Source organism: Nerophis lumbriciformis, linkage group LG07 (assembly GCF_033978685.3).
Source record: "Nerophis lumbriciformis linkage group LG07, RoL_Nlum_v2.1, whole genome shotgun sequence".
NCBI lineage: Eukaryota > Metazoa > Chordata > Actinopteri > Syngnathiformes > Syngnathidae > Nerophis > Nerophis lumbriciformis.
In genome coordinates this window covers 21,230,023-21,254,918 of record NC_084554.2, presented here as the reverse complement: position 1 = coordinate 21,254,918, position 24,896 = coordinate 21,230,023, and the positions used below count along the sequence as shown (strand labels likewise).

General features: G+C 46.3%; 1 protein-coding gene across 5 annotated transcripts in view; it reads left to right on the top strand.

Annotated features, from left to right (window-relative positions):
- Positions 1 to 24,896, top strand: part of LOC133609761 (receptor activity-modifying protein 3-like) — a 156,712-nt gene that overhangs the window by 83,923 nt on the left and 47,893 nt on the right. For 4 of the 5 annotated variants that reach the window (XM_061965658.2, XM_061965657.2, XM_061965656.2 and 1 more), the window contains 2 exons: positions 7,670 to 7,699; positions 7,780 to 7,939. In XM_061965658.2, the coding sequence (XP_061821642.2) occupies positions 7,670 to 7,699; positions 7,780 to 7,939 (190 nt within the window). Of the gene's footprint in view, positions 1 to 1,307; positions 1,676 to 1,760; positions 1,923 to 7,669; positions 7,700 to 7,779; positions 7,940 to 24,896 lie in introns of those variants that run through there. The other variant, XM_072913475.1, reaches the window with a different exon arrangement.

The window sequence follows — 24,896 nt, the reverse complement described above, 5'->3', positions numbered from 1 at the left end:
TCCCATCTAGCTGCCTATACAATTTGTCCCTGCCCGAGAAGAAGGCCAAGCAGGACTACATTTCGGACTCTTTCGCCTCCAACATCATTACTCCCTCTAAGTCCCCGGTGGCAGCAGGATTCTTCTTTGTGGGCAAGAAGGACGGATCTCTATGCCCCTGTATTGACTACCGCCAACTAAATAACATCACGATCAAGAAGAGATACCCCCTCCCTCTCCTGAGCTCTTCCTTCGAGCCACTCGCACCCATCACAGTTTTCAGTAAATTGGATCTCCGCAACGCGTACCACCTGGTACGCATCAGGAAGGGGGACGAATGGAAGACAGCCTTCAATACGCACCTGGGCCACTTCGAATACAGGGTAATGCCCTTCGGCCTGACGAACGCCCCGGCGGTTTTCCAGGCCCTGGTCAACGACGTACTGCGGGACATGTTGGACCAGTTTGTTGTGGTGTACCTTGATGACATCCTTATTTTTTCAAAAACCCTACAGGAATACCAACAGCATGTCCGACTGGTCCTGCAGCGTCTATTGGAGAACCGCCTGATCGTCAAGGCCGAGAAATGTGAGTTCCACAATTCTTCAGTTAACTTTCTGGGTCACATTATACAAGAGGGACACATCAAGGCGGACCCCAAAAAGGTCTGGGCAGTAATGGAGTGGCCACAGCCTTCCACACGGACGGAGTTGAGACGCTTTCTGGGCTTCGCAGGATTCTACAGCCGCTTCATAAAGGACTTCAGTAAGGTGGCCGCTCCTCTCCATACCCTCACTTCTACCCTCATCCCATTTCAATGGACCAAGGAAGCCAGTGTCGCCTTCCAGGGGCTGAAGAGGAGCTTCACCTCCGCACCTGTGCTCGTCCACCCCGATCCTGATTGTCCATTTATTGTCGAGGTGGACTCATCAGATTGGGTGGTGGGGATGGTCACCTGGGAGATCGAGGCACTGGTTAAAGCGGCACTCCTCGGGAACTCGGGACCGGGTGGTGGACCCCCCAACAGACTGTTTGTCCCACCTGACCTTCGATCCAAGGTACTGGACTGGGGTCACTCCAGTATCTTCGCTTTCCACCCGGGGGTCCACCGCTCTCTATCATTTATCCGGCGCTCATTCTGGTGGCCATCTATGGAGACCGACACCAGAGAGTTCATCGCCGCTTGTTCCATGTGCGCCCGCAACAAGGCTTCCCACAGCCCTCCAGTGGGACTCTTATGCCCCCTACCTATTCCTGGTAGACCCTGGTCTCACATTGCTCTGGATTTTGTGACCGGAATTCCCCGCCTCCCAAGGTAATACCACTGTCCTAACCATAATTGATAGCTTCTCCAAGGCTGCACATTTTGTCCCCCTCCCCAAGCTTCCCTCCGCAGCTGAGACTGCCGACTTACTCATCCGACATGTGGTCAGACTCCACGGCATCCCCCAGGACATCCTCTCTGACCGTGGCCCCCAGTTCACCTCCCGTGTGTGGCAGTCATTCTGCAAGGGAATTGGGGCAACGGTCAGCCTCACCTCTGTATATCACCCACAGAGTAACGGACAAGCAGAGAGAGCCAACCAGGGGTTAGAGACAATGCTCCGCTGCGTCACCGCCCACCAACCCTCTCACTGGAGCAAATACATACCCTGGGTGGAGTATGCCTTTAACTCCATGACCAGTTCCGCCACAGGTATGTCCCCTTTTGAGTGCTCTCTAGGCTACCAACCACCCATGTTTTTAAAGCAAGAGGTTGAGGCCGTGGTACCCCCACCCAGGCCCACCTTAAACGCTGCCAGACCATTTGGAGGACTGCTCGGGCTGCCTTAGTGAAGACATCGGACAGGAGGCGCCGCAACACCGACCGGCACCGCATCCCGGCACCATCCTATCATCCCAGGCAGCAGGTGATGTTACGGGCCAAGGACCTCCACCTCAAGGTACAGTCCTCTAAATTGGCACCCCGCTAGGTGGGACCTTTCCCCATCAACGCCATTGTCAACCCTGCTGCCGTTTGTCTCTCTCTCCCATCTTCACGTGTCCCAAGTCAAGCCGGTGTCTATCAGCCCTCTCTCACCCCCCACCCCTGCCCCCCCTCCTCCCAGGGTCCTCAAGAGCGGTGATCGGGTTTGGACAGTGAAGGAGATCCTCAGGGTTCATTGGCAGGGTAGAGGGTTGGTCTACCTGGTCGACTGGGAAGGCTATGGACCAGAGGACCGATTCTGGGTGCCGGCCTCCTACCTCGCGGACCCCTCTCTTCTAGAATATTTTTACCATACCAACCCGGATGCACCCCGTAGCTCGTCTGGAGTCTCGCATAAGGTGGGGGGCACTGTCACGGCCCAGACGCACACCAGTGCGCAATCATCTGGGAGTCGCGCTGAGCGCACCTCCAAGCGCGCTCGCGTGCAGGTCACTCAAGCTGCTGCAGGCAGCTGCGTTCCATCTTCAATCTACACTGATGAGAGGGACGACTACTTAAACATCCGCCACCAGAGATCCTTTGCCAGAACGTAGCAATCTGTACATTGTACCGTAAACTCGTCTCCAGCGTCCTAGTTGCCTTTTTAATCCTGATCTGTGTTTTTCGCTGCGTTAATTGTCATGTCCTCCCACACCCCGCAGCTCCCTGTGTGCGTCCCCGAGTCACGCTGTGTGTCGTGTGCTTCTGGATTGTCCCTGTCTTCCTCGTGCTTCCTGGTTCTCGACTCCTCGCTTGCCCCCCGGACTACGACGACTCTTTCTTGCCTCCCGACCACGCTTCCGCCCCCTGCCTGCCTTGCCCTTGTCTGACAGCACTGCTCCTCTCTACACGCACCTCCAACACTTACGGTAAAACCCTCCAGTTAAATTCTACACATAGTCTGACACCCATTTCCTGTTTGGTTGCATACACATCTGATATATATATATATATATATATATATATATATATATATATATATATATATATATATATATATATATATATATATATATATATATATATATTCCTTCTGAATAAATATGCCCCAGGCTAAACGCTCTCCCAGCCTCAGTGTCGTCTCATTCTACGCGGTACCATCACAAAATTACATTAAAAACATTTGTAAATTATGTACATATACACAGTATACATGTCAGGTGATTTGAAAAACAATGTATACAAAAAAATGGGGGGGGGTATACACTATGTACATGACACTATGTACATGACTATGCACATGTTGACTCCAAGAGTGTGCAAAACAGAATGAGAAAATATATATACACTATAACCACATATAAACCTGTTTGATGCTTCAAAGAGTTGCTGTGGCTCAATGTTGGTTCAGATCAGTTAGAGGTTGAGCTGAGCCATGATTTTATGGCAGTTTTAAAATTTAGTAGGGAACTTCGAATTTTAAGGTCTGTTGGTAGTGCTTTCCACTACTAACAGACATACCAAGGCAAAATAGTAGAATACATTTTTTCCCATGAGAGTCTTGAATTTGGGGGGGACGAGGTCTGAGGAACTCCCTGTCGTGTAGTACCTGTGAGCATCACTTACTCTGGTGAACTAGTTCGACAGGGACGGCGTGGCGCAGTGGCAGAGTGGCCGTGCGCGACCCGAGGGTCCCTGGTTCAATCCCCACCTAGTACCAACCTTGTCATGTCCGTTGTGTCCTGAGCAAGACACTTCACCCTTGCTCCTGATGGGTGCTGGTAGCGCCTTGCATGGCAGCTCCCTCCATCAGTGTGTGAATGTGTGTGTGAATGGGTAAATGTGGAAGTAGTGTCAAAGCGCTTTGAGTACCTTGAAGGTAGAAAAGCGCTCTACAAGTACAACACATTTATTATTTAATTTACTTGGGGACAGTTTCTCTGAGTGTTTTGAATACCAGGCACATTGCTATTTGTTGTACTCTTTCCTCAACTCTAAGCCCATCCTAATTTGGTAAAGTTAGCTTGAGTTAGGTGAGTCCTGTATGGGAGGTTGAGCAGGAGTCTCACTAGCTTGTTTTGGGAAGTTTGCAGTTTTGTGTCGTTAAATCACGAATAACAATGGTTCTCACCCTATCTTTATGGGAGAGCCCCGCTGCCAGGCGGAGGAAACTCATTTCGGCCGCTTGTACCCTTGATATTGTCGTTTCGGTCATAACCCAAAGCTCCTGACCATAGGTGAGGATGGGAACGTAGATCAACCGGTAAAAAAAAGCAGCTGTGTCCATTTGTGGTCTGTTGGGCATTGTTTTATTAGCCTGTAGGACATTGATGGAAAATAAAATAACCCACCCAAAAAACAGCAAAAATGGTAAAAATATGGAAAATAAATAATACTAACCGCAAGCTTTGTATTTATATATTAATGATATCTTAAAGAGAACAGGCAAGAACTAAAACTAAACTAAACTACACCGCTCAAAAGCCTGGTGTATACTCTCTCTTGCATAGCTTGCCTACGTCATCCCCCCTCCCTCTGCGTAGCCTCCTGCATAGCCTATGTGCACCTCCCAAAAATCCTAGGCAACGCAGAACGCAGAGCTGTGATTGGTCAGTTTTTGCCAGCGAGAGTCCCTGAACACAGGCGACCAGACTTTGTGCTTGAAATGCATAAATTATTGTATGAAATAAAACAACAGTGATTAAACATTTGCATGAAAACTGATGTTGTTTACTCAACATCTCGGTGCGCTAAGAAAATAATTACTGAATGTGTGTTTTTCAGCTTATTGCGTTGCTGTTGCCTCCAGAAGTCATAAAGTGAAAGTACGACATTTAACTTTTATTACAAATCTTGTGCTAACAGGTTCAATTCCGACACATATTCTTTATCATCCACACACATCTTTTTCTCTCACACACATTTCTCCTTTTACGTCAATAATCTTTCAGGCACGGTATATATACAAACATATGTGAACTCTGAACATGACCATGGGGACGGCGTGGCGCAGTGGAAGAATGGCCATACGCGACCCGAGGGTCCCTGGTTCAATCCCCACCTAGTACCAACCTCGTCATGTCCGTTGTGTCCTGAGCAAGACACTTCACCCTTGCTCCTGATGGGTGCTGGTTAGCGCCTTGCATGGCAGCTCCCTCCATCAGTGTGTGAATGTGTGTGTGAATGGGTAAATGTGGAAGTAGTGTCAAAGCGCTTTGAGTACCTTGAAGGTAGAAAAGCGCTATACAAGTACAACCCATTTATCATTTATCATTTACCATAGAGATAAACACCAGCATGCCATTAACTTAAACAGTTATTTAACAATGTTGTTTATTTGCATTTACATGTTGGATCTCTCTCTTGTCCCAAGTCCCGAACTGCCGAATATTGTTGCAAATACTAACGTCCTCTGCCGCGAATCATTCAAAAGTTGCACGGTTCATCTTCACAAAGGTATATAAGTAAAATGTCCATTAAAAGTAACCTGATTATTGTGAATGATTAGTTCCAGAAAGTTGTCAATGTTGTGGTTAAAGGCCTACTAAAATGCGATTTTCTTATTTAAACAGGGATAGCAGGTCCATTCTATGTGTCATACTTGATCATTTCGCGATATTGCCATATTTTTACTGAAAGAATTTAGTAGAGAACATTGACAATAAAATTCGCAACTTTTGGTCGCTGATAAAAAAAGCCTTGCCTCTACCGGAAGTAGCAGACAAGTAGCGTGACGTCACAGGTTGTGGAGCTCCTCACATCCGCACATTGTTTACAATCATGGCCACCAGCAGCGAGAGTGATTCGGACTGAGAAAGCGACTATTTCCCCATTAATTTGAGCGAGGATGAAAGGTTTGTGGATGAGGAAAGTGAGCGTGAAGGACTAGAGGGCAGTGGGAGCGATTCAGATAGGAAGGATGCTGTGAGAGGCGGGTGGGACCTGTTTTCAGCTGGGAATGACTAAAACAGTAAATAAACACTAGACACATATATACTCTATTAGCCACAACACAACCAGGCTTATATTTAATATGCCACAAATTAATACCGCATAACAAACACCTCCCCCCTCCCGTCCATATAACCCGCCAATACAACTCAAACACCTGCACAACACACTCAATCACACAGCCCAAAGTACCGTTCACCTCCCCAAAGTTCATACAGCACATATATTTCCCCAAAGTCCCCAAAGTTACCTACGTGAGACTTTTTGAGACTTTTATTAGTAGGTTGCACAGTGAAGTACATATTCCGTACAATTGACCACTAAATGGTAACACCCGAATAAGTTTTTCAACTTGTTTAAGTCGGGGTCCGCTGGTTGATTCATGATACAGATATATACTATCATATATACTATCATCATAATACAGTCATCACACAAGATAATCATCAGGTTGGATACATTGAATTATTTACGTGACATGCACATAGCGGCACGCACGTACGGGCAAGCGATCAAATGTTTGGAAGCGTACTCACAGTACTGTGTCTGCGTATCCAACTCAAAGTCCTCCTGATAAGAGTCTCTGTTGTCCCAGTTCTCCACAGGCCAATGGTAAAGATTGACTGTCATCTTTCGGGAATGTAAACAATGAAACACTGGCCGTGTTTGTGTTGCTAAAGTCAGCCGAAATACACCGCTTCCCTCCTACAGCTTTCTTCTTTACTGTCTCCAATGTTCATTGAACAAATTGCAAAAGATTCACCAACACAGATGTCCAGAATACTGTGGAATTTTGCGATGAAACAGACGACTTAATAGCTCGCCATCATGCTGTCTCAAAATGTCCTCCACAATCCGCGACGTCACGCACTGACGTCATCATACCGAGACATTTTCAGCAGGATATGTCGCGCAAAATTTAAAATTGCACGTCAGTAAACTAACCCGGCCACATTGGCATGTGTTGCAATGTTAAGATTTCATCATATATATATATAAACTATCAGACTGCGTGGTCGGTAGTAGTGGGTTTCAGTAGGCTTTTAAGTGGTTGTATATAGTCACTCTTCACAGGAAGGAAATACACACCATCTCGTCTGCAGTTGCTCCTTCTGGAGACACTGCCCCTTAGTGTTTTGGAAGAGGATTACTAGTATGGGGCCACCCCCCACAGAAGAACTATAAATCAAACAAGACACTCTCGGGAGAGACGCAAGCTCCATGACGCGAGTACATATTCAAGCCTTAAGATACAGTAAATGCACAATATGTCAACACATCATATCGAGTTGAACTTCACACACCCTTTTAAAGCCTCAAAGAGGGAAAAGTCTAAGCTTAGCAAACATGGTTGCTCGTAATGTGTTTACCCTGCAGGGTTTCTTTTAAACAGATGTGCTATCTCTCATTTGCAAGTCTGCTTGATTTGACTGTAAATGTGATTCCAGACAAGCATTCATCTGCTTCAATCTCTTGGGATTGCACAGTATTTGGGAAAATATGTGTTCAGATTTGACACAATTGCACCTTAGTGAGATCCAAAAAACCTCAAACGATCTTTGTGTGAGTCCAGCCAAGCAGTAATGCTCGGAATCTTTAAGGGAAATGCCTCCACGTGTGAAGCACGAGCGTGTTGTCGTGGGAATTTAGTACGATTCCATGCAAAAATGTGACTTGAAAAGGTGCACATGGATCTGTAAAATGATACAACTGATGATGCATATATTATGATAACAACCCAGGGAAGGCAAGGTTAGAGGCGAGGGAGACAGAAAACTAAATAAGCCATTTGTGGCGTCTTTTCACTAAAATCTCTTTGTTTGTTTGTTGCAGTCAATGCATGGATGATGGGGGGACTGTCAGGTAAGTGTGCATCTTTTCAAAGCTAATATTCAGGTAGTAAGCAGCCTTGGCTAAATCTGATTTATTTTCCCCCTTTTCAGCGACTGAGAGTTTCAACATTGAACCCACGTCCTCTCGGCCGAGGAAAGCATGCAACGAGTCCCGCTTGGAGTGGGAAGTGGAGGTCTGTGGTGAAGCCTTCAAACGGGACATGGCCCACATAGACCCTCAGCATTGGTGTAACCTCACACACTTCATCAGGTACGACCCTAAAGCTTGCCTTTCTGCATCCTGGGATCACAACAACCACCGACATGGGACATCCTCATGAAACTCAGCCGTCAAAGTCAGTGGGCTGGTCCGAAGACCCGATAGGTTAACCGACACTTCCACTTGTCTGTGGAAGTCGACTAGAGAAGCAGAGAAGTACTGGTCAATATTTGGCTCTAAAAGTGCGGGAAAAACTCAGACAACTTCGATATATTTCTTTCATTACCTGCTACATACTCTGAATCAGCAGGTCCTGCTTCCACATACTTTGCATTGTCTAAAATACCTACCACCAACTCCTAAAAAAGTATGAGTGTTTACTCTTTAGCCAGCATGCTTCGAAAGACAAAAAGTTTCAGGCTTCAGACTAAAGCAGTCTCTTTCAGAATCAGAAACAGCTTTATTGTCATTACGCAAGGTAACGAGATTGAGGCCATTCCATACAGTGCGATGTGTGCATGCTAGAAAAACAATGTGCAAATATATAAAAATATAAAAAATGTAGAAGTGCAATGAATATGGTGTGAAATTAATATATACATGAAAAAAAAACAGGGTGGTTGGTGGAATGGGTTATTGCACCGAAGAGAAGGCAGTTATGAGGGACAATGGGACAGTCCGTTCAGGATGGTTATGGCCCTGGGGAAGAAGCTGTTCTTTAGCCTGTTTGTTTTGGTTTTAATGCACCTGTAGCGCTTCCCAGAGGGCAGCAGGTGGAACAGGTCAGAGCCAGGGTGGGTGCTGTCCTTGATGATGGCACTGGCTCTGTTGAGGCAGCGGGAGGTGTAGATGTCCGTCAGAGAGGGGAGAGGGCGGCCGATGATCTTCTGAGCCGTCTTGACCACTCTTTGCAGCCTCTCCCTGTCTGCTGCAGTGCAGCTGCCGTACCATACCGTAATACAGTAGGTCAGCAGGCTCTCGATGGACGAGCGGTAGAAGGTCAGCAGCAGGTCAGGCTTCAGGTTGTACTTCCCGAGGACTCTAAGGAAGTGTAGCCGCTGCTGAGCCTTCTTGATGATTGATGTGGTGTTGACTGTCCAGGAGAAGTCATTAGAGATGTGGACTCCAAGGTACCTGAAGGTGTGGACCGTCTCTACACGCTCGCCGTTGATGTAGAGGGGGGCAGGGTCGGTGCTGCTCCTCCTGAAGTCGACGATGATCTCTCTGGTCTTGCTGGTGTTGAGAGCGAGGTTGTTCTCCGAAGACCAGGCCGTCAGCTTCAGGACCTCCTCTCTGTAGGCAGCCTCGTCACCCCTGGAGATGAGCCCGACCACTGTGGTATCGTCGGCGAACTTGACGGTAAGGTTGTCACTGTGGGCCGGACTGCAGTCATGGGTGTAAAGGCAGTAGAGGAGGGGGCTCAGCACACAGCCCTGTGGGGAGCCGATGCTCAGCGTGCGGGAGGATGAGAGGTGCGGGCCAAGTCTCACATTCTGTGGTCGGTCCGTTAGGAAGTCCCTTATCCAGGCGTTTGTGAGAGGGGGGAGGCCAAGAGTGTCCAGTTTATTGCAGAGTCTGTCCGGGATTATTGTATTGAAAGCAGAGCTATAGTCCACAGAGAGCATCCGGACGTAGCTCTGCTGCTGCTCCAGGTGGTTCAGAGCAGAGTGGAGAGCAACAGCGATGGCGTCCTCTGTGGACCTGTTCGCCCGGTATGCGAACTGGTGGGGGTCGAAGTCTGGAGGGATATGGTCCTTGATGTGCTGGAGAACAAGTCGCTCGAAGCACTTCATGATTACCGGAGTGAGGGCCACTGGTCGGTAATCATTCAGGCTGGTGATGGGAGACTTCTTCGGCACCGGGATTATTGTAGATGACTTCAGGCAGGATGGATGACTGCCTGAGCCAGGGAGAGGTTGAAGATCCTGGTGAGGGGGGGAGCGAGCTGGTGGGCGCACGTCCTGAGCACCTTTCCAGGTACTCCGTCTGGTCCGGTAGCCTTCCTGGGGTTCACAGCCAGGAGCACTCATCTGACACTGTGCTCCTGTACAGTGAGTGGAGTGGCGCCGGAGCCCGGTGGGGGCGGGGGCAGGGCTGGAGCAGATGAGTGTCGCTGGGGGGTTTCGAAATGGGCAAAGAAACAGTTAAGCTCCTCTGCCAGTGTCGCACTCTGATCCGCAGTTGTCATATTGCAGCCTCTGAAGTTCGTGATGTCATGAATGCCCCGCCACACCTCCCGTGAATTTTTGCTGGACAGATGGGACTCTATGCACCTCCTGTGGTCCGCCTTTGCTTTTTTAATCCCTCTCTTCAGGTCGGCTCTAGCAACACTGTACAGTGCCCTGTCCCCTGACCTGAAGGCTGTGTCGCGGGCCCTGAGGAGTGTGCGGACCTGGCTGGTCATCCAGGGTTTCTTGTTGGGGTAAACCCGGATGGTTTTTTCCACAGTCACATTCCCGATGCAGAACTTTATGTAGTCCAGCACCGTTCCTGTGGCTGTCTCCAGCTCCTGTTGTTGGAAGAGGTCCCAGTCTGTGTGTTGGAAGCAGTCCTGAAGTTTGGGGAGTGCATCGTCAGGCCAGGTCATAACAGTCTTTGTGATAGGCCTGGCCTGGCGTCTGATGGGGGTGTAGGTAGGAGAGAGCAGGAGGGAAAGATGGTCTGACTGTCCAAGCTGGGGGACGGGTGTAGCTCTGTACGCGTGCTTTATGTTGGTATACACGTGGTCCAGGGTGTTCTTGCCCCTTGTAGAACACTTCACGTGCTGGTAGAACTTAGGGAGTACAGTCTTCAGATTGGCCTTATTAAAATCCCCTGCTACGATATGAACACCGTCGGGGTGGGCCCGCTGCTGTTCGTTGACGGTGTTCAGCAGAAGAGAGAGCGCTGTGTTTACTTTGGCGTCCGGTGGAATATACACAGCCGTGATGATAACAACAGACAGCTCTCTCGGGAGAAAAAAAGGCCGACATCTAACAGACATGTACTCCACGTCCGGGCAACAGTGCTGTTCAGTGATTGTCCCGTTGTTGCACCAGTTCTCATGCACGTAGATACAGAGCCCCCCTCCTCTGCTCTTACCGGAGTCCTTAGTTCTGTCCCGGCGGAGCAGAGTGCGTCCGGCTAGCTGCATGCTAGCATCGGGTATTTCCGGGTGAAGCCAGGTTTCGGTGATAATCATAGCACAACAGTCCCGAACATAGCGGTTTCCAGCAAGTTGTAACTCCAGGTCGTCCATCTTCTGTACAAGGGATCTGGCATTAGAGAGGAACAGGCTCGATAGAGGTGGCTTGTGGGGTTGTTTCCTAAGCCTGAGCAAGACGCCAGACCTGCGGCCACGCTTCTGCTTCCTCTCCCTCCTCCGTCTGCGCCGTCTCCCAGACCCGACAACAAACCACGGAGAGCCCTGTGCTCTCGCTATGTCATCTGGGATGTTGTGCTCGTGGTGAAAGTTACCGAGTTACCGATATCCAAGAGTGACTGGCGGGTGTACCGGGTGTTTGCAGTACAGGTGGTGCACAAAAGGAAAAAAAACATGAAGAAAAGAAGGAAGAAAGAGCACTGAAATGGAGAGCCGTAAGCCGCTGCGTCTGTGCGCGCCGCCATCTTGGATTTTTTTTTTTTCATCTGATACAATACCATTATTGGAGCCTTGAGTATTGATATATTGGTATACTGTATAAGCAGGAATTATAAATACTTTTATTTTGTAGTGTGGAATGTTAGAAAATGTTTGATTGAAATTACTCAGAGAACAATTGTAGTTGTGAAAAACACTAACCCATGTATCATTAACCGTCTGGAATATACTTATGCTGTATTTTAAGTTCAAGTGGAGTGGTAATTGGTTCTTTGGCGAAACCTAGGGGTCACAATAATTCATGAAGTTAAGCTAATGACGCAGTAAGTTGAACGATGCGGACACACTTGTTACTGGACACTCTATAATACACTTCTGCCTTAGAGACTTTGTATGTGTAAGTAATATGCAACTATAATTATTTGATACTTGTTTATATTAACACATACTGTGTTTTGAACTGCAATATTGTTAAATTAGGGATATTGCCTTAAGGAAATACCTTGCTTGTGTGCTATTGCGTGCTTAGTTGTTGTGTAGCTGCTAGCTTCTAGAAGCCTATGGCCTACGTTGATTGATTGATTGAGACTTTTATTAGTATACATATTCCGTACAATTGACCACTAAATGGTAACACCCGAATATGTTTTTCAACTTGTTTAAGTCGGGGTCCACTTAAATTGATTCATGATACAGATATATACTATGATATATACTATCATAATAATACAGTCATCACACAAGATAATCATCAGGGTGTATACATTGAATTATTTACATTATTTACAATTCGAGGTGTGGAGGGGGGGGGGGGGGGGGGGTTAGGTGTTAGGTTTGGTTGTTATCATCAGTCATCAACAATTGAGAACAGAGAAATGGATATTGAAACAGTGTAGGTCTGACTTGGTAGGATTTGTACAGCAAGTAGTGGACATAGAGAGAGAGAGAGAGAGAGAGAGAGAGAGAGAGAGAGAGAGAGAGAGAGAGAGAGAGAGAGAGAGAGAGAGAGAGAGAGAGAGAAAGAGAGAGAGAGAGAGATCAGAAGGCATACCAAAAGTATCTACATTTGATTGTTTACATTTGATTACTAACAATCCCGGGAGGGTGTTAGTTGAGGGTTGAAGTTGCCTGGAGGTGTACTTTTATTGCGGTTTTGAAGGAGGATAGAGATGCCCTTTCTTTTATACCTGTTGGGAGCGCATTCCATATTGATGTGGCATAGAAAGAGAATGAGTTAAGACCTTTGTTACATCGGAATCTGGGTTTAACGTGGTTAGTGGAGCTCCCCCTGGTGTTGTGGTTATGGCGGTCATTTACGTTAAGGAAGTAGTTTGACATGTACTTCAGTATCAGAGAGGTGTAGCGGATTTTATAGACTAGGCTCAGTGCAAGTTGTTTTACTCTGTCCTCCACCCTGAGCTTTGGAGAAGTGGATAGGAGTGAGGTGGGATCTGGGGTGGAGATCTAGAAGTAATCTGACGGCTTGTTCTGGGTTGTTTGGAGTTTAGATTTGAGGGTTTTGGAGGTGCTTGGGTACCAGGAGGTGCATGCGTAATCGAAAAAGTGTTGAACGAGAGTTCCCGCTAGAATCCTCATGGTGCTTGTGTTGACCAGAGAGGAGATTCTATAGAGAAATCTCGTTAGTTGGTTGACCTTTTTGATTACCTTGGTTGCCATTTTATCACAGGAAAGATTAGCCTCGAGAATGGAACCTAGGTAGGTGACCTCATCCTTCCTGGTGATAACAATGTCACCCACTTGTATAGTGAAGTCATTGACTTTCTTAAGGTTGATGTGGGACCCAAACAGGATGGATTCCGTTTTACCCAAGTGTATGGATAGCTTGTTGTCAGCGAGCCAGGTGCAAGTTCTACAGAGTTCAGCACTGAGGATTTTCTCCACCTGTGACTTGTCCTTGTCTGATACCAGCAGGACCGAGTCATCCGCAAACAAGAACAATTCACAGTCGCATGCCGATGACAAGTCGTTTATGTATACTAGGAACAGTAAAGGCCCCAATATACTGCCTTGGGGGACTCCACAGCTCACTGAGAGAGAGAGAGGGGGGGGGGGGGGGGGGGGGGGGGGTCACGGTGCCATTCACCTCTACCACCTGTTCCCTCCCCTCCAAGTAAGATTGCATCCAGCTCGATGAGGTTTTGTCAAATCCGATTGCTCTGAGCTTATCCAACAGTATAGCGTGGTCAACGGTGTCAAAGGCCTTCTGAAGATCCAGCATGACCATGCCGCAGTATTTGCCCGCGTCCACCTCATTTTGGTCGGTCAGATAGAGAAGGCATGTGTCAGTGGAGTGGTTAGTTCTGAAGCCGGATTGGAATTTGTACATGAGTTTATTGGTGGCAAGGTAACCATCGACCTGTTCATAAACTATTTTTTCCATTACTTTCGAAATTGAACTATGAATAGAAACAGGTCGGTAGTTGCCAGGTTCCAATTTGCTTCCTTTTTTAAAGAGGGGAGTGTCACAATTCAATTAGATGTGGAACAGAGGAACTCAAGGATGCAGATGCATTTGTGAGTAAATAGTTCTTTACTTAACAAAAGAAGCGATCACAACAATGATCCAAAAATAGAATATAACAAAAACGTGTGGTTACAGGTCCAGGGTTGAGTTCAGTGTCTCCTGATAGTAGAAGTAATAGTAGTATTGTTGACCTTTGGTCTATCCTTCCAGTCAGGGGCATGTTTCTTCTGTTTCGATTTGCAGTTAAGCACGAGGCTATCGCGTTAGCTTCGAAGCTAAAGTGCTTCGCCGATGTATTGTCTATGAGATAAAAGTCACTGTGATTGTCCATTTCACGTTCCCGACTCTCATTTTCAAGAGGGTAAAGTATCCGAGGAGGTTTAAAATATAAATCCGTGATCCACAGTAGAAAAAGGAGGAAGTGTGGGATCATCCGAATAGTTGATTGTATTCCCGAGCCGGAGTGAAAGAGGATGCGACTGCCCATCTCGGCGTCCAGACCGTATCAGTTTCAAATTGTTATGATCCGCTGCCCGGATCATATTTTTGTTTTTGTTTTTAAGTCACTTGTGTTTTCAGCACCTCTTGAGTTTGTTTCTGTTGCCATGACGGCAGATTATAGTCACCTGCCTCTGGTTAGTGTCCCGGACGCGCACCTGTTGCCCGGGCACTAATCAGAGGGCTATTTAGTTTACGCGCTGGCCTCACTCGGTCTGTTGGTTTTGTTTGCTCCCATGCAACAAGTTACGCTCCTAGTTTCGCTCATAGTCTGCATTTTTGATATTAGCATCTTTTGGCTACCCTTTTGTTTTCTGTGCCGTGGGCACCGCGCAGCATATTTTGTACTACAACTCGAATAAATCATTTATTCTCACCTGCAAGCTGCTTCCTGACCCCTCTGCATCTTGAAAAGACGACCTCCGGCATCACAATGCCACGCACTCGTAACAGAAAACCAACAGCAGACAGTCTTTTCGAAGAGGGCGTGGAGGATTCTGGCTACGGGACGTGGCTGGTCTTAAAGGCGATGGAGAGAGAGACTCTCCAGTATTCCCCTTTGGAGCTCGAAGACCTTTTGTGGGGGCCTGACGGTTCGTTGGTCCATATCGACTCCATCTGGCCCGGGATGTCCGCTCACAGCCAGCCCGTACGCGTCAGCGAAAGCGGAAGTCAACCAAGAAGACTTCGGCTCGCGGCAAAAACGCACCTATCCCACAACTTTTCCCTCCTGAGCACAGCCAGCTACAAGCAGCCCAGGATTCTCCTCAAATATTTGGTAATTATAATGACCATATTTTCAAAGATTCCTCCGACTGGCCTGTCAATCACTGGGATTGCAGCTATGACGTCATTCCGTTGTCGCCCCCCGAGGACACGCGCCCGTCCACTTTTGATGACGTCATAGAAAAATAAATTTTTTTGCATTCTGTTAATTCTTTCTGTCAGCCATTTACAAATGACTTTAATTCTAAAATTAAGCATTATCAGGACATTTTTTTAAATTCTAGGTCTAGTCAGTCCCACTCACCTTCTGACTTTCAAGCTCAGCCCCCAATTACTTTGGCCCCACCCCCTAAGGCTCAAGCTCCACCCACTCCTCTGTCTGCTGTGCCACGTGCTGCTCTGCCTTCTCCACTTCCTGTTCCAGACCAGTCATCTTCCGAGACACCCCTCGAGAAGTACAGTCCTGCTTGGGTGGATGAGTGGTACCGGAAGGTACTGATTGAACTAAGACTTGAGGAACAATCCCAAGCGGCAAAGGACACTCCGCATGCTATTGAAGAGCAGAATAGAGAATTTGGACAATCAAAAGGGGCGGAGCCTACCCCCCTCCTCACCTCCTCCCTCCCACCCCTAAAGACTGTTCCAGACTGCACAAGACGCGTCTGGGATCCGCTTCTTGAGGGGGGGGCTAGTACTGGGTGCTTTGCTAGTGGGCGGGCACAGCTGCGCCCAGCCAAGCCCAAACCTCCATGCCGGCCTCCGCCACCAGTTCTCCGGCATGCTAAGCCGCAACCTCCTGCCCGGCCGCCACCACCAGTCCTTCGGCGTGCTAAGCCGCAACCCCCGGCCAGGCCACCTCCGCCAAAGTCACGCCCAGCACCTGCTCCAAGTCTGGTTCCCACACCAGCACCTGCTCCAAGTCTGGTTCCCACACCAGCACCTGCTCCAAGTCTGGTTCCCACACCAGCACCTGCTCCAAGTCTGGTTCCCACACCAGCACCTGCTCCGCCCACGCCGGCAGACGAGCCGCCTGTTCCGCCCACGTCGACAGCCCGGACGCCTGCTCCGCCCACGCCGGCAGACGAGCCGCCTGCTCCGCCTCTGGCTCCGCCCACGCCGGCAGACGAGCCGCCTGCTCCGCCTCTGGCTCCGCCCACGCCGACAGACGAGCCGCCTGCTCCGCCTCTGGCTCCGCCCACGCCGACAGACGAGCCGCCTGCTCCGCCTCTGGCTCCGCCCACGTCGACAGACGAGCCGCCTGCTCCGCCCACGCCGACAGCGACAACGCTTCCTGTTTTCACGGCGACGACGCTTCCTGTTTCCACGGCGACGACGCTTCCTGTTTCCACGGCGACGACGCTTCCTGCTTCCACGGCGACGACGCTTCCTGCTTCCACGGCGACGACGCTTCCTGCTTCCACGGCTACGACGCTTCCTGCTTCCACGGCGACGACGCTTCCTGCTTCCACGGCGACGACGCTTCCTGCTTCCACGGCGACGGCGACGCTTCCTGCTTCCACGGCGACGACGACGCTTCCTGTTTCCACGGCGACGACGACGCTTCCTGTTTCCACACGGCGACGACGACGCTTCCTGTTTCCACGGCGACGACGACTCCTCCTGTTTCCACGGCGACGACGACTCCTCCTGCTTCCACGGCGACGTCTGCTCTCTCGCCCTCATCGTCGTCTCAGCGACCTCGAGTGGTCTGGCTGCGCAAGCGGCGCTCTCGGAGGTTTGTGTATGGACGCCAGTGGCGCAAACAGCAGCGACACCCGAGACGTAGTCGCAGAACTCTCCGGCTGCTGAACTTCTGGCGCCACTCACGCCCACCTTCTCGGCAGCCACGAATGTGGCCTTTCCGTGGTCGCCCGCCTCGCCTCCGGCAGCGGCGTTCCATTCGCCGCCGCCACCTGACTCGTCCCCGGTGGATTCGGGGACACGTGGCCTGGCGACCCTCCGCCAAATCCTCCCTCCACCCTCCCTTGACTCTTGAACTTTGTTATAGTCGGGGGGGTTTTAGTTTTGCCAGGGGACATCTGGAATCTGTCCCTTAAGGGGGGGGTACTGTTATGATCCGCTACCCGGATCATAGTTTTGTTTTTGTTTTCAAGTCACTTGTGTTTTCAGCACCTCTTGAGTTTGTTTCTGTTGCCATGACGGCAGATTATAGTCACCTGCCTCTGGTTAGTGTCCCGGACGCGCACCTGTTGCCCGGGCACTAATCAGAGGGCTATTTAGTTTACGCGCTGGCCTCACTCGGTCTGTTGGTTTTGTTTGCTCCCATGCAACAAGTTACGCTCCTAGTTTCGCTCATAGTCTGCATTTTTGATATTAGCATCTTTTGGCTACCCTTTTGTTTTCTGTGCCGTGGGCACCGCGCAGCATATTTTGTACTACAACTCGAATAAATCATTTATTCTCACCTGCAAGCTGCTTCCTGACCCCTCTGCATCTTGAAAAGACGACCTCCGGCATCACAATGCCACGCAGTCGTAACACAAATAGGACATACAAACAAAAATTAGTTTTTAAGAATTCTAGTATCACTTAGTGCAGTGCTTTAATGTGTAAAACGAGTGTAGTACATTAGATACAAAATGTTTCCACCAAAAATAACATTTATTGATGTATTTTTTTTAAAAGAAACGGAACCTAAGTTGTTTTGTACCGTGTTTATCTTTTGTAATGTAGAAGAAATGACTAACCTTGTGTGCTTGTTGAAGGAGACTGAGCTGTTGATATGTGCACAAGTGGGCATAACGGTGAAACAGGGGTTAGTGTGTGTGCCTCACAATAATAAGGTCCGGGGTTTGATCCCCAGCCTCGGGGTCTTTCTATGTGAAGTTTGCATGTTCTCCCTATGATTGCGTAGGTTCCCTCCAGGTACTCCGGTTTCCTCCCACCCCCAAAGACATCCACCTAGGGATAGGTTGATTTGCAACACTAAATTGGCCCCAGTGTGTGAATGTGAGTGTGAATGTTGTCTGTCTGTCTGTGTTGGCCCTGCGATGAGCTGGAGACTTGTACCCCGCCTTTTGCCCGAATGCAGCTGAGATAGGCTCTAGCCACCCCACGCTACCCCAAAAGAGACAAGCGATAAAAATTGGATGGATGGATATTTTCACAAGTAGAACTGCTTGTATCAGGGCCTTATAAGGGAGAGTTCAAATGCAAACTGAAATAGTCCAATACAAACCTGTTCAAGAGCAGACTAGGGATGATGCTCGAAACCGATTTTCCCTTTTTGAGAACTGGTACCCATTATCGAGACCACTATAGTAAAGAAAAAGAGTTGTTTGTTTATTCAAATCGTTGGGAACGAATCCCGTCCCAACAAGAAATGCCCCGTGAGACATCACAAGAAATGATGTCACGTAGCTCAGTCATTTGTCACGGTGGGGTGCAGCGTTCTCCCGGGACGCAAAACTGACGACTCCGGACAAAAACGTGCAGGTAGGAGATGATTTATTTCTCATAAATCATACACATTACAACAGACAGGAACGAAACAAAAGGAAAGTGTGCCGTTCGCACGAGAAGCTAAAGCAAAAACTTACTTAGCACAGGAATACTAGAAGCTAAGGTAACTTTAGCACAGGAATCATGAGCTCGAAAACCAGAATGCCAACGTAATAGTTGCAAATGCAAACAATGAAGCAACGATGAGTGACCGGAAAAGGCAGGCTTAAATAGAGTCTCTGATGAGCAACAGGTGCGTGACAAGGCAGGTGAAAATCATAAGTAACCATGGTGACTAAAACAAACCCCCGAAGTGCACAAAACAACTAAGGAAGTCCAAAACTAACAGAACATAATTAAACAAAACATAATCCGACCACATCATAATACATCACAGTTTCATATCATTTCACTTTACAGGAGTAGGAAGAAGTAAAGCTTATTTAATCCTACCCCTTTCCCACTTCATAGCGTTTACAAATATATACATCATTTACTGACCTTTTTATAATAAATATCTGTGAATTACTATATACAACAGTTTTGTAATATGTAATTAATTAATTCAGTCATTATTAATATACTGAGATGAAGAATATCTTATTTTCAATAAGGTTGAAAGTATTTCTCATAATTCTTCTTCTTTGTACTTTGTAAGCACTATTCATTTGAACAACCTCTTAAACTGGATCATATCAGTACAATGTTTAACTTCTTTACTTAATCCATTCCATCATTTAATTCCACATCATTTTAGCTGTTTGCAATTTTACCAAATAATTGAACTTTAATATTTTTGACTCAATAAATAAAGTGTTTGTATGTTCTCTATATCCAACATTATGTGTCAGTCTAATTGATCTTTTTTGTAACACGGTTAACGAATGTAGCGCACATTTGTAGTTATTTCCCCACATTTCTGCACAATAACTCAGATATGGTAATACTATAGTAGAGAATGTGAAGTGATTTGTTAAACCAAATATTGTGTTTTTTTCCATATACAACAACCTATCGGGACTCGATAAGAGAATCGATAAGGAATCGGTTCGATAAGAGGATTTGATAATAGGCTCAAACTCGATAATTTCTTATCAAACATCATCCCTAGAGACACACATTGTACAGGGTAAAAGAACATTAACGCTTGATAAACCTGCTTTAAAACAGTTGGGAATATGATGAACACTTTGCCAGGAAAACAAACACACACACATGCACACACGCACACACACACACACACACACACACACACACACTTACTCACACACACACAAACACACTTTGTCCCTCTCGGGGTTGTGGGGGTGCTGGAGCCTATCCCAGCTGCACTTGGGTGGAAGACAGGGTGCACCAATTCGCCACCTCATTGCAGGGCAACACAGATAGACAACATTCACACCCACATTCACACACTTGGTCCAATTCAGTGTTGCCAATCAACCTATCCCCAGGTGTATGTCTTTGGAGGTGGGAGGAAGCCGGAGTATATCTGCAGTCAGTTTACGTTAATCTTTGCATTCTCTAAACCAGAGCTCTTCTCAACTATCTGTCCGTATCTAACCTTTCACCTCATTTCTATACATCTCACCTTTCATCTCTCATGTCTGCGACTGATAGCAAGGAAAGAGACGAGAGTGAAACATTAGACCATGGGTGTCAAACTCTGGCCGGCGGGCCAAATATCGTGTAATTTCACTTGGCCTTTGAGGCAATATCAAATTAACACTAAAGCTGGCCCGCCGATTATATATTGCGGCGGTGCCACGGTACCACCGCATTCACCGCTAATTCAATTCACCGCTAATTCTCATACTTGCCAACCCTCCCGGGAGACTTCCAAACTTCAGTGCCCCTCCCGAAAATCGTCACGTCTGCTTTTCATTCAGTCCAACAAGTGCTCCAGTCACATAATATTTGCAGCTTCTGCACGCACACACAACTGAATGCAATGCATACTTCATCAACAGCGATACAGGTTACACTGAGGGTGGCCGAATAAATGTTTTAAAAACTTTTGGAAATATACGCCACACTGTGAATCCACACCAAACAAGAATGACAAACACATTTCGGGAGAACATCCGTACCGTAACACAACATAAATACAACAGAACAAATACCCAGAACCCTTTGCAGCACTAACTCTTCCGGGATGCTACAAGGTGTGTGTGTGTGTGTTCGATAATGAAGGTTGCCTCAGCTCAAAGCCTGAGCCCCAACATTAATGAACTAGCATCCAAGAAAAGATGTCAGGTATCTGGCTTGGGCACATCAGATTAGATCAGTGTGTTGCAAACTGAGCAGTTTAAAGTCCTGAATGGTTGGTTTATTCATTATTTTATTTTCAAATTTATTAGCTTGTGGAAAAAGTTAATGTTGATATTTACCTCAGAAGTCTGCAAATAGAAAAGAGGCTTTCAATTTTTATTTAAATTGTATTTGATATGCCATTGATATTTTTTAATTATTATTATTATTATTTGAAACTCGATTTTGCATGTCACTATAAAGTTATATAAGCCTTGCTTGTTCAATATTCAATGCAAAACTTGTTTGGGTCCCTATTAAAAGGTTAATTTGTTCAACCTTGGCCCACGGCTTTGTTCAGTTTTAAATTTTGGCCCACTCTGTATTTGAGTTTGACACCCCTGCATTAGACTGACTTTTGGTAGGTCCAAATCTATACTTTATTGATCCCGTCATGGAACGATACAGAAAGTGTAGCAGTGAACAGTTTGTTATGATCTGTTGCGCCAGATCATATACTTTATTTTTTGCATCATATTATTTGCCTGTGTTTTATGTGTTTTGGTTTTATGCGCCCTTATGTTACGAGCAACAGCTACACACTTCTCCTCATTATATGATTACTGTTGTCACCTGGTGTGAGGCTAATCATCACCCTTATTTATTAATTGCTGGTCCATTGTTCGCTGTTCGTTATACACGACGGTTTGTTTGTTGGTTTCGTTGTTTGTTTTTTTGCTACCTGTGTTTTCACTTTGCTAATCTTCCTGCTACGCTAAGCTAGCACCAGTTTGTGTTGCGTTGCTTTGTATATTGAAGTAAAGAATCTTCTTACCTGCACGCTGCCTGAGGTCCTCCGCATCTTTGGAATCGCAAACACTTCACAACACGCCAGCTTATGACAGAATGGACCAGCCACATTCTAGCGATTTCGAGGAGAGCCTCTCCTTCAAAGGACACATAGAGTGGAACCGGCTAAAGTTGTTGGAGATGGAAGCTGAGGGGCAGCGCTATTGTCTAGAGGGGGTCACAAAAAGTGGATCGTTGGGCCAGATGGCGACGCGGCCTCAGTATAATCCACACACTTGGATGTTGCTTAGCCGTAGGCGAGAGCCATCCTCGCGGCTTCGACACGCCACCGCAATGGGCAGAATTCGTCGAAGCGAGGGGAAGACAGCTTCGACTCCCTCACCACCACAGCAAGAATTTGGTAATACAACTGATTATTTCGCCAAACATTTCATGACTTCGGCCACAGAACAATTATTTATTTTTGTTTTTTTTATTTGTATTTTTTTCATATACTTTTTATTTACGTAAATATTATACATTTGGAGCATAGTATTATAGTTTTCACAGCTTTTTGGTTGCTAGAGGTAGATAGCGTTTTAAAGTAAAGTTCTAACTCTTTTTAAAGGCACAAAAAACAGGTTGGGTATTAAAAACCTTACATTTATGAATATAAAACGTAACCAATAATATAATGAGGTTACAAAGGTAAAATTCCTTTTCAAGTTTTTTCCTCATACAGTGTACATCCAAATAGCACATCTTCAAGACGGAGCACAAATTTGACATAAATATTGTCCAAGATGAAACGACAGATGCCCTGCCATAGTAAAGCTTTCACAAGTCCAAAATAGGTGGTAAATAGCCTCTGGATCATCTCTGGTTACATCAATGTCCTTCTTGTATCTGACCATCACAGTCTTTACAGGGTAATAACGATGAATGATTTTGAAAGAAAACTCTTTGACTTTATTCGTAAGTAAGTACATTTCTCCAGAGTGCAATTACATAGGAGACAATCACACAATCATTTTTGGAATAGTTCAGTAGAATTCAGTAGAATGTCTCACCTTTTATATCAAAGTGCTGGCAAATTGCTGAGAACAGGCATTACTCCCCTTGGCTAGACCTGGGGTATCAAACACATATTTATTGAAGGCCACATCCTAATTTTAGCCGTCCTCAGAGGGACACTTTTAACAATATATATAAATAGGAATATAACCATATAATAGCCTTGTTACACAATTGGCATAGGCAACTGTTTTTAATTAATAGGTATTTTACAAAAAGATTAATGGATAACTTGCTTTGAAATCGTAAGCCAAGGTGAAAAGCATTTTAGCACTTGCGTGGCAGGCCATGTAAAATGATGTGGCTGGCCATGTAAAAAAATGATGTGGTAGGGCACATAAAATGATGTGGCGGAACACGAAAAAAAATGACTTGGCGGACACGTGATGTGGCGAAAACATGTAAAAAATTATGTTGCGGGAAATTAAAAAGATGTGGCAGGACACGTCAAATGACATGGCGGGCCATGTAATCATGTGGCAGGACATGTAAAATTATGTTGCAGGCCACATATAAAATGATGTGGTAAGGACACGTAAATTGATGTGTTAGGATTTGTAAAAAATTATGTGGCGGGCCATGTAAAATTATGTGGCGGGCCACATAAAAAATATGTGGTGAGGACACGTACAATGATGTGTTAGGACTTGTAAAAAAATGATGTGGCAGTTCACGTAAAATGACGTGGGAAGACACGTAAAATGATGTGGCGGGACGTGTAAAAATATTGTGGCAGGACAAGTTGAAAAATGTAACAGGACAAGTAAAAGATGTGGCGGGCTTTGTAAAATGATGTCACAGGCCATGTAAAATGATGAAGCTGGCCACATAAATGATGTGGTAGGGTACATCAAATATTGTGGCTGGCCAGGTAAAATTATGTGGCGGGCGGGACACGTAAAAAATTATGTGGCGGCACACCTAAAATGATGTGGCTGCACACGTCAAATGATGAGGCGGGACACATAAAATGATGTGGAGGGACACATTAAAGGACAAGTTGCAGTGGCGGGCCAGATCTAGATTAGTAGTAGTGTGCTGTGTTCATTGACACTCTGGAAACACTTTTGGGGTCTTGTTTACGTTGATTGAACTATTACTGTAAGGTACAACATTATTTGGGACTATGGTGGGTTATTAAGCAACCGTATTAACTAAAAGAAAAAAGCACATAAACCGAGTCACCAACATGTGTTTAATCTTACAAGAATCTTCTAGAAGGAATATAATCCAGGTTTATTGACAGTGCAGGGTCTGGGAGAAAGGCAAATAAACAGAGTGGGTCTTGAACAGGGGGGACAAGGGTGGTAAGGGAGGCTCTGAGGCTCACATTTAAACAAGTAGTGACCCCTGGGGAACTTCCTCTCCCTTTGACAAATGACTACAACTACCCTGCAGGTTATTTGGTGCGCAGTCAAATTGACTTCAGGTTTTAGTATCACACATTGGATGGATGGATGGATAGACTTAAACTTTCTGCTTGCCTATATCAATCATTTACCTCTTTCATTAATGTTTAATTGATTTACTGCACTGAGACTGTGACTTCTGGAGTAGGAAGTCTTTATGCCAGGAGCTGTGGTGCCGCCTTATCCCCCCTTGAGATAACGTAAACATGTCTGGCACCCGTGTGGGCCAGATGCTATACTATATTCATGGCAGCCACTAATGCAACTATGCTGCTCTTGCCTAATGAATTTCCACTAGCAGGGAGTTTATTATTCTCATACATTATTTTCATAATTTGTGCAGAAGCAAATGTGTTTCAGACTTCTCAAATACACTGTCCTGTATGGTGTCATATAATTACCCTTCTGAAAACCAACTTTCTCTACAGTGGACATTTCTTTTTTTCAGAGTTACACATTTCAGTGTAAAACATAGCCCTGTCATGCAAAACATAAATGTCCAGAGCAATGGACGGTTTTTTTTTTTGGAGGGAATATGACACATAGCTTTATTAACAAAACTTAGTGAACACATTCAACAGCTGCCCAGTTGCAAACTACTTTCGCTATCAGATGTCACATTAATTTACAAAAAAAATTTTTTTACACATTTGAACACACACAAAAGTACCAAAAATTGGTACCGCTGCGTACCAGTATCGATTACTAAACTAGTAATCGATACCGGTAAGTCAG